Source organism: Petromyzon marinus, chromosome 67, assembly GCF_048934315.1.
Source record: "Petromyzon marinus isolate PM22_M1 ecotype Great Lakes invasive population chromosome 67, UKy_Petmar_22M1.pri1.0, whole genome shotgun sequence".
Lineage (NCBI taxonomy): Eukaryota > Metazoa > Chordata > Hyperoartia > Petromyzontiformes > Petromyzontidae > Petromyzon > Petromyzon marinus.
The window spans coordinates 599,216-610,000 of record NC_133733.1 but is presented as its reverse complement, the minus strand read 5'-3'; the positions used below and the strand labels follow the sequence as shown (position 1 = coordinate 610,000).

Here is a 10,785-nt window from a genome sequence, read left to right as displayed (position 1 = left end):
ACCTGCTGCGTTTTACCCGCCCGGCGCTCCGCTCGTTGTTGTGAGCGTCGCTCCTCCGCCCTCCGCCGTTGCTGGAGGGCGACTGCCTCCAACTGCCCAGTAGCAGCGTCCTTCATGAGCCTCCTCCTGAATAAGTTCAACACAGAGACAAAGATCCCCCATACAGCCTTACAGACTTGGGGCAAGTGCTGCTCGCGAATAACGGCACGGCACACCGAGGGGGTGGGTGGCCACCTTTGTTTCCCCAGTGGCGATGTTTGCACATCACACCGGGTACTTATTTCAGACCGAGTCGACCAAGGGGAGGCCCAGGACCAGTTCAGATAATCATCACTGGTGTTGGTCGTGAGTGGGAATCGAACTCCGGGTCTCTGCCGCTACACCACCACTCCCCCATGCACTAACACGTACACGCTCACACACGTAGACACGCACACTCACACGTACACACGTACACACTCACACACGTAGACACATTCACACACACTAACACGTACACACTCACACACGTAGACACGCACCCTCACACGTACACACGTACACACTCACACACGTAGACACATTCACACACACTAACACGTACACACTCACACACGTAGACACGCACACTCACACGTACACACGTACACACGTACACACTCACACACGTAGACACATTCACACACACTAACACGTACACACTCACACACGTAGACACGCACACTCACACGTACACACGTACACACTCACACACGTACACACATTCACACACACACTAACACGTACACACATTCACACACACTAACACGTGCACACATTCACACACACACTAACACGTACACACATTCACACACACTAACACATTCACACACACACACACTAACACGTACACACACGTACACACACACACACACTAACACGTACACGCATTCACACAGACTAACACGTACACGCATTCACACACACTAACACGTACACACATACACACATTAACACGTACACACACACTAACACACACACACACACTAACACGTACACACACACACACACTAACACGTACACACACACACTAACACACACACACTAACACGTACACACACACACTAACACGTACACACACACACACTAACACGTACACACACACACTAACACGTACACACACACACACACTAACACGTACACACACACACTAACACGTACACACACTAACACGTACACACACACACACACTAACACGTACACACACACACTAACACGTACACACACACACACACTAACACGTACACACACACTAACACGTACACACACACACACTAACACGTACACACACATACACCATTTGTGATAGCCCAGTAGAGGGGAGGGCCTTTGCACACAGAGGCCACCAGCGTGCCCGTGATATCCCGTGGCTCGTCCAGGGCGCTGTCCAGCCAGCTGCAGGTGCCGGGCGAGTGGCGCTGGCGCCAATCCTGGGACTTCCTGGAGCTGATTGGACGACGGGACGACACCTTCTACGTGGTCTCCTTCCGACGGGTGAACCTCCCGACCAGCGGCACGGGGACCACGCCGATGCTGCTGCGGCTGCAGTCACGCCTGATGTTCGGTTGTACGGTGGCGCCTTTTTACTGGCGGACAGTCGTACAGTCGCTCGGTGCTACTGGCGTGCAGTCGTACAGTCACTCGGTCCTACTGGCGTACAGTCAATCCGTCCTACTGGCGTACAGTCATACAGTCACTCGGTCCTACTGGCGTACAGTCGTACAGTCACTCCTACTGGCGTACAGTTGTACAGTCGCTCCGTCCTACTGGCGTACAGTCGTACAGTCGCTCCGTCCTACTGGCGTACAGTCGTACAGTCACTCCGTCCTACTGGCGTACAGTCGTAGAGTCACTCTTACTGGCGTACAGTCGTATAGTCACTCCGTCCTACTGGCATACAGTCGTACAGTGACTCCGTCCTACTGGCGTACAGTCATACAGTGACTCCGTCCTACTGGCGTACAGTCGTACAGTCGCTCCGTCCTACTGGCATACAGTCGTACAGTCACTCCTACTGGTGTACAGTCGTACAGTCGCTCCGTCCTACTGGCGTACAGTCGTACAGTCACTCCGTTCTACTGGCGTACAGTCGTACAGTCACTATAGTACAGTCGTATTGTCGAACACTTGCCCATCCACACAGTGTCGTTGTGTTTCTTTACATCACGTTCTATTGCATTGTTGGTGTCGTGTTGTGGTGTTGTTGTGTTATTGTGTTGTGGTGTTGCAGTTGTTGTGTTGTTGTTGTCGTGTTGTGTTGTGTTCACCGTCGTGTTGGTGTCGTGTTGTATTGTGCTTGTGTTGTCATGTTGGTTTGTCGTTGTGTCGTTGTGTTGTTGTCGTGTTATTGTGTTGTGTTGTGCTCACAATCGTGTTGTTGTTGTCATGTTGTGTCCAGGACCACCTGCTGCTCCCGGCCCGCGCTCACAACCACACACGGAGGCCACGCATGTCTCTCCTCATGCCCGCCATGGCCCAGCACAACGGTGATGCTCGCACGGTCACACGCACGGACACACGCACGGACACACAACAACAACCGCCATTTGTCACTAAGTGGCGGTGACGTCACCATGACGCTTGTGCCAGGCTAGGTGCACCTTGAGGCCACCACGTGACGTGATCGAACGCCCGCTGGCAGGAGGTCACGGGTCAGACCCAGGTGCCACGGGTCGACTGACTGAGATGAGTGGCTGGTGCACCACCTGTGCCCCCTACTGTGCCAACCTGCTGTGCTTTAGCCACACGGTGCTCCGCTCGTTGTTGCGAGCGTCGCTCCTCCGCCCTCCGTTGTTGTTGGAGGGCGACTGCCTCCAACTGCCCAGTAGCGTCCTTCACGAGCCTCCTCCACAGAGGCCGATCTTGACACCGCTGGTACCAGTCATCGGCAAGTCCACTCAGCCCCACGTCCTCCTGTACCACATCACTCCATCTCTTCTCTAGCCCGTGCCGCGCCCGCTTAGCCCCCTCGATCCGGCCGAACAAAAGCTGTTTCGGCATGCGGTGGCTGGGCATGCGGGCTACATGACCCAGCCAACGCAGCCTTGCCTGCCGGAGGAGCTCACCGATGGGACCTTGCCCAGATCTTTCAAGGATTTGTGAGCTCCTCACACAATCCAGTCTGGTTAAACCCAGGATGGATCGTAGGCAGGCCAGCCTAAATGTTTCCAACCGGCGAAGATGTTCCATTAAGGGGGTCCACGTTTCGCAAGCGTAGAGAAGGGAAGGAATGACCGTGGCCGAGAAGACCCGAAGCTTCGTGCGGAGCGACAGGCCAGGTAGCTTCCACACAGCGTTACGCAACCGATGAAAAGATATTGCCGCTCGACTGATTCGGAGTGAGACCTCTGCTGTTAAATCGGAGCCGGTCATGAGCACACTGCCCAGGTATGGGGAACTCTCCACTCTCTCCACAACTGCCCCATCACCGATTGGGAGTTGTGGGGGTGGAGTGTCCGATGGTACAAAATGCCCAGGCAGGTGCTTCGTTTTGGTGGGGCTGATGGTAAGGCCCCACCTCTTAGTGGAATGCTCCAGTTTCAGCAGCAGCGCCTCCAACTCCTCATCTGAGTGAGCCGCAATTACCAGGTCATTGGCATACATAACGTGGTTGGGCAATAGGGAGCCATCCTTTGACCGCACCCGGGCATCGATCAGCCTCCCATTGTATCTGTACCAGATGGAAATTCATCCGGTACAGCTACTGAAGGCTTCACGAACTACGTGGTCGAAATAGATGTTAAATAATGTTGGAGCCAGAGGACATCCCTGTCGCACCCCAAGGTGAACAGGGAATGGCTCCGACTCCCGGCCACGTAGTTTTACCCGGGCCTGCTCACCATCATGAAGGTCCTTAATGATCGTGAGCAGGGGGTCAGGGACTCCAAAGGCACGAAGAACAACTCAAAGCCCAGGCCTACTGATGGTATCATAGGCCTTGACCAGGTCAATAAAGCAGAGATGTAGGTCTTGTTGGAATTCCCTACACCTCTGCTGTAGCAGACGGACAGAAAATATGGCATCTGTGCAGGACCGCCCTTTCCTGAAAACGCATTGGGGCTCCGCAAGCCTCTACTCAGCGTGCCTGGCAAGGCGATGTTGAATAATCCTTGCCAGGACCTTTCCCAGCACACTGAGGAGTGAACATTCCACGTGGCTATCCGCAGTGGCTTTTTGTTGTTTCTGGAGGAGCCCCGATGGTAGAGATTCAATCTCCTGGCTCCGCCAAATGGGGTTTGGCCAGGAGACATCATAGACGCCTGTCCCCCCGGGGCCTCCGGCACAAGCTTGTTAATTACATTTTTCGGTCGTAGTTTAGTGGTAGTTAATTGAAGGTGGAGGGGTTACCAGCCCCTCGCACCCGTCCAGAGCCCCCATTTAGCCACTGTGGTGGTCATAGACGCCCTGAGGGGAGAGGCCAATCGGAATTGGCCCTCGCTCCCGCAGCACTGTCCACGACAGCGTTGCCTGTCCGGCACCACGAGGAGGTTGTTTTTTTTTACCACGGGCACACACACACACACCCGGACACAGCTACGCATGGACACATGGGGTGATAGAGGGGTGGTGGTGTTGATGATGATGATTGCAATGACGATAATGATTGCAATGACGACGGTGGTTCTTGTGATGATGATGATGACGACGGCGGTTATTGTTGTTGTGACGTAGACTCGGTGGTCCAGGAGGATGCGGGAGAGTCGATGATGCAGATCGACTGCGAGGTGACCAACACGCGGCTGCTCCACGCGAAGACGCGGACTGCACCCTCCTCACCACCCTCCTCACCACCCTCGGCACCCTCCTCACCGTCACCCTCTTTACCGCCACGCTCGTCGTCACTGCACACGGCACGCGGACGATGATGAGCCAATCGGAGATGAGCGGGTCCGACGCAGCCAATCATATTCGAGACATGCAGCCAATCGCAGACAAGACACGCAGCCAATCAGTTACGAGACACGCAGTCAATCAGATACGAGACATGTAGCCAATCATATTCCAGACATGCAGCCAATCGGAGACAATACATGCAACCAATCAGATTTGAGACATGCAGCCAATCAGAGATAGTGGTGCTCCGCGTGGCTACTGCAGGGGGTCTGTGGACCCCTGGTGCTCCGTGCAGCTACTGCAGGGGGAGTCCACGTTAAAGGAAAATGAGGACATCCTCACCAAGGAAACGTGCAAACATTTCCTTGGAAAATCATGCGGCAAATCACCCGACCATGGATCACACACAGCAGCCATCGTTCCCCCCCCCCGCCTTCCCCCTCCCCCTCTCCCTCCTACCGGCCGTAGACTTGTGTCCCAGATCACTCTTGCAAGTGAGACTCATACCCTGGTCCTCAAAGCTCCCTCAACCTGTGTGACACAACAATGAAGTTGAAGCTCGAAATTATCCACATCTGCCAAATGTGCAATATAGAGACTCATATATTTACGAACGAGTTGAGTTCCAGAGGTCTGTTTGTAAGTCGATTTGTTCGTGAGTCCAACTTTTAATCATGTCGATTCCAAACATGTTGTACATGTACACTAAACACGGGGAATGGCTTTAATAGTTGTATAATCTCCTGTAGTTTTAGATGCCACTGGTTCTTTACGTTCTGCAGATCTAGATGCCACTGGTTCTTCACTTTCTGCAGATGTAGATGCCACTGGTTCTTCATGTTCTGTAGATGTAGATGCCACTGGTTCTTTATATTCTGCAGATGTAGATGCCACTGGTTCTTAACGTTCTGTAGATGCCACTGGTTCTTCACGTTCTGCAGATGTAGATGTCACTGGTTCTTCACGTTCTGCAGATGTAGATGCCACTGTTTCTTCACGTTCTGCAGATGTAGATGCCGCTGGTTCTTTATGTGATGCAGTTGTAGATGTCACTGGTTCTTTATGTTATGCAGATGTAGATGTCACTGGTTCTTAACGTTCTGCAGATGTAGATACCACTGGTTCTTCACGTTCTGCAGATGTAGATGCCACTGGTTCTTCACGTTCTGTAGCTGTAGATGCCACTGGTTCTTCACGTTCTGTAGATGTAGATGCCACTGATTCTTCATGTTCTGTAGATGTAGATGCCACTGATTCTTCACGTTCTGTAGATGTAGATGCCACTGGTTCTTCACGTTCTGTAGATGTAGATGCCACTGGTTCTTCACGTTCTGTAGATGTAGATGCCACTGGTTCTTCACGTTCTGCAGATGTAGATGCCACTGGTTCTTCACGTTCTGCAGATGTAGATGCCACTGGTTCTTCACGTTCTGCAGATGTAGATGCCACTGGTTCTTCACGTTCTGCAGATGTAGATGCCACTGGTTCTTCACGTTCTGCAGATGTAGATGCCACTGGTTCTTCACGTTCTGCAGATGTAGATGCCACTGGTTCTTCACGTTCTGCAGATGTAGATGCCACTGGTTCTTTATATTCTGCAGATGTAGATGCCACTGGTTCTTAACGTTCTGTAGATGTAGATGCCGCTGGTTCTTTATGTGATGCAGTTGTAGATGTCACTGGTTCTTTATGTTATGCAGATGTAGATGTCACTGGTTCTTAACGTTCTGCAGATGTAGATACCACTGGTTCTTCACGTTCTGCAGATGTAGATGCCACTGGTTCTTCACGTTCTGTAGCTGTAGATGCCACTGGTTCTTCACGTTCTGTAGATGTAGATGCCACTGATTCTTCATGTTCTGTAGATGTAGATGCCACTGATTCTTCACGTTCTGTAGATGTAGATGCCACTGGTTCTTCACGTTCTGTAGATGTAGATGCCACTGGTTCTTCACGTTCTGTAGATGTAGATGCCACTGGTTCTTCACGTTCTGCAGATGTAGATGCCACTGGTTCTTCACGTTCTGCAGATGTAGATGCCACTGGTTCTTCACGTTCTGCAGATGTAGATGCCACTGGTTCTTCACGTTCTGCAGATGTAGATGCCACTGGTTCTTCACGTTCTGCAGATGTAGATGCCACTGGTTCTTCACGTTCTGCAGATGTAGATGCCACTGGTTCTTCACGCTCTGTAGATGTAGATGCCACTGGTTCTTCACGCTCTGTAGATGTAGATGCCACTGGTTCTTCACGTTCTGCAGATGTAGATGCCACTGGTTCTTCACGTTCTGCAGATGTAGATGCCGCTGGTTCTTCACGTTCTGCAGATGTAGATACCACTGGTTCTTTACGTTCTGCAGATGTAGATGCCACTGGTTCTGTATGTTCTGCAGATGTAGATGCCACCACCATAATTTATTGCGCGGTGGTGGAACTTACGACTCTCGGTCCAAACGGGCAACTGGACATACGGACAAGTTTGTTCGTATCTCTGAAAGTTCGTAAGTAGAGGAGTTTTTTTTACGATATTACAATTTACCATCACATCATTGGGACAGCCTGACAGATGCCCCCCTACTGGCTGCGAATTCTCGCTCTCAAATCCCCGGGGAGACCGAGTTGCCTCTGTGCCGCACAGAAGCAGCTGCCACTGGGGGTGTGCCCCTTAGGCTAAAAAAATAAACACCCCGTACAGCCAGTTCTGCTATCGCGCGTGGCTTCCTTCAAGTGAATTGGATGATACAACGCGGTGAATGTATTCGGGGAAAGCATTTTTATTTATGTGACGCGGATGCCAATTGGATACGTTATACGATCGAGTGAATGGAATTACGTCGCAGCGTGGGTGGAAATAAAAGGGGTCGTATGTACGGCTGCTGCCTCGGCATAGCATCGTCATCGCATGAGGCATTGGGATGCTGCTGGATGCCGCTAATGGACGCTACCTGCCACCACACGCCTCGGTCTTTGTTCGGGCCCTGCGTTACGCCATCATCTCCCGTGTTACCCTGGACTCTGCGCGCCTATATCATATATTATTATTAATTATAACGCGATGTTCTTCAGGAACGCATCCACCCGAGTGCGGAGAGGTAGTCTAGCGGTTAGCGCTACCCTGTGCTACAAACCCGGCAACCCGAGTTCGATTTCCGCTCACGGCCAACACCAGTGACGATTATCTGAACCGATCCTGGGCCTCCCCTAGGTCGACTCAGCCTCAAATGAGTACCTGGTGTGGTGTGTAAACATCGCTACTGGGGAGACAAAGGTGGTCGGGCGTGGTGCTGGCCACCCACCCCCTCGTGTGCCGTGTCAGAGTATCGGCCTTCATAGGTACTACTTGCTAACAACATCTACCCCAACAGTCTGTTAAGGCTATACGGGGGATCTTTGTCTTTGCAAAATCTTCTGTATTGTACTCTCCGTCACGGAGATCTTTTTTTTCCCACGCCACAACCGAGCCGTAGCCGAACCGGCCACCCAGCATGGCCAATGGGGCAGGGGGGGGGGGGCGCCAGCCGTAGTTTTTCCACTGTGGAGGCCAAGCCGTGCCAGTCGATGTCGTGACTCGGTGTACCGAGTCGTTAGCCCCCCCCTCCCTTCCTGACCCTGCTTCGCCCCCAGCCAAACTCGGACGTCTTCTTCTAAGGGTGGTAGCAGCTGCAGTAGCAGCGGTGTAATTGTCGCTGTTCAGTTCTGGCATGGCTCGGGTGTGGCCAGTGGACAAACCACCACCAGTACCGTGCTGGCCCTGCACTGGCTCGGATGTGACCAGTGGGCAAACCACCACCAGTACCGTGCTGGCCCTGCTCGGGTGTGACCAGTGGGAAAACCACCACCTGTACCGTGCTGGCCCTGCACTGGCTCGGGTGTGACCAGTGGGCAAACCACCACCAGTACCGTGCTGGCCCTGCTCGGGTGTGACCAGTGGGAAAACCACCACCTGTACCGTGCTGGCCCTGCACTGGCTCGGGTGTGACCAGTGGGCAAACCACCACCTGTACCGTGCTGGCCCTGCACTGGCTCGGATGTGACCAGTGGGCAAACCACCACCAGTACCGTGCTGGCCCTGCTCGGGTGTGACCAGTGGGAAAACCACCACCTGTACCGTGCTGGCCCTGCACTGGCTCGGGTGTGACCAGTGGGCAAACCACCACCAGTACCGTGCTGGCCCTGCTCGGGTGTGACCAGTGGGAAAACCACCACCTGTACCGTGCTGGCCCTGCACTGGCTCGGGTGTGACCAGTGGGCAAACCACCACCTGTACCGTGCTGGCCCTGCACTGGCTCGGGTGTGACCAGTGGGAAAGCCACCACCTGTACCGTGCTGGCCCTGCACTGGCTCGGGTGTGACCAGTGGGAAAACCACCACCAGTACCGTGCTGGCACCACTCTGGCTCAGGTGTGCCATTGGAAAAGGGGTACGTGAGATAAATCCGCGCGGTTGTGTTTGTACGAGGCGGGGGGGGGGGGGGGGGGTGTCCGGACCGATTCCCTGGTGCCGTGCTCAGCACCGTTGGTATTTAACAAGTGAGCAAGCTCGTCGTCATTTAATGCTGGCCGGGTGGCCCCTTGACGGCGACCTGACAGGGCGCGCCCGTCGCAGGGCTCGACGCCGCGAGGACACGGCTCTCTCGCTCTCTCTCGTGACGCTCGAGAAATAAAACCGCATGCGCGGACGCTCGGACACCCGCGTTTGTCGCTCGTGGAAATATTCAGCCCACACCGCCGCCATGCTCAGCAAAGTTGTGTCGTCATTAGACGACCCACGGGTAATGTCCCCGGTCACACGGCCAGGTAACTCACCGCGGCTGCAGCCCTCCGCAACAAGAACTCCCCTCTCCTTGCTCTCCCCCATTTAATAATAACTGGCTTATGTACCCGGCGTTGCCCGGGCCAAAAAAATATTTCAAAACTTCTCTGAAAAATCTAACAGCAGTGCATACCGACTGTGGTGGTACCTGCTATGATTACAGCAGTGCATACTCTGGTGGTACCTGCTATGATTACAGCAGTGCATATTGACTGTGGTGGTACCTGCTATGATTACAGCAGTGCATACCGACCTGGTGGTACCAGCTATCACTACAGTAGTACATGCTGACTCTATAGCAGTATTTATCGACTCTATAGCACGAAGTACTCACCTGACAGTGGCGTGGTGAGGCCTAGTCGCGTGCAGAGTCTCCGGCCTCGCCTAGATTGTTCAGCTGGCCGAGGTGGCACATTGGCAGGCTGGGGCTGGGCTGCTACCCCTGACCCCCCCCCCCAGCCACCATCTCCCCGGCCACTCTGCAGTAATTTCTATGGCCTTTAGTGGTAGCATCTAGCGACTGTGTCTATTAGTGCACACATCGGCGGTGTGACTACAACAACACAGCGGTGTGACTACAACAACACAGCGGTGTGACTTTACAACACAGCGGTGTGACTACAACAACACAGCGGTGTGACTCTACAACAACACAGCGGTGTGACTACAACAACACAGCGGTGTGACTACAACACAGCGGTGTGACTACAACAACACAGCGGTGTGACTCTACAACAGCACAGCGGTGTGACTACAACAACACAGCGGTGTGACTCTACAACAACACAGCGGTGTGACTACAACACAGCAGCGTGACTACAACAACACAGTGGTGTGATTACAACAACACAGCGGTGTGACTCTACAACACAGCGCTGTGACTACAACAACACAGCGCTGTGACTACAACAACACAGCGGTGTGACTACAACACAGCGGTGTGACTACAACAACACAGCGCTGTGACTACAAGAACACAGCGCTGTGACTACAACAACAACACAGCGGTGTGACTACAACAACACAGCGGTGTGACTTTACAACACAGCGCTGTGACTGCAACAACACAGCGGTGTGACTGCAACAACACAGCGGTGTGACTACAACAACACAGCGGTGTGA

At 53.4% G+C, this 10,785-nt stretch overlaps 1 protein-coding gene across 4 annotated transcripts in view; it reads left to right on the top strand.

Moving 5' to 3' along the window:
- Nucleotides 1-9,537, top strand: part of LOC116956762 (cyclic AMP-dependent transcription factor ATF-6 beta-like) — a 48,912-nt gene extending 39,375 nt beyond the window's left edge. For all 4 annotated transcript variants that reach the window (XM_076054678.1, XM_076054679.1, XM_076054681.1 and 1 more), the window contains exons 14-16: nt 1,398-1,512; nt 2,417-2,504; nt 4,690-9,537. In XM_076054678.1, the coding sequence (XP_075910793.1) occupies nt 1,398-1,512; nt 2,417-2,504; nt 4,690-4,883 (397 nt within the window). In that variant the 3' untranslated portion in view covers nt 4,884-9,537. The remainder of the gene's footprint in view (nt 1-1,397; nt 1,513-2,416; nt 2,505-4,689) is intronic.
- The last annotated feature ends 1,248 nt before the right edge of the window (nt 9,538-10,785 follow it).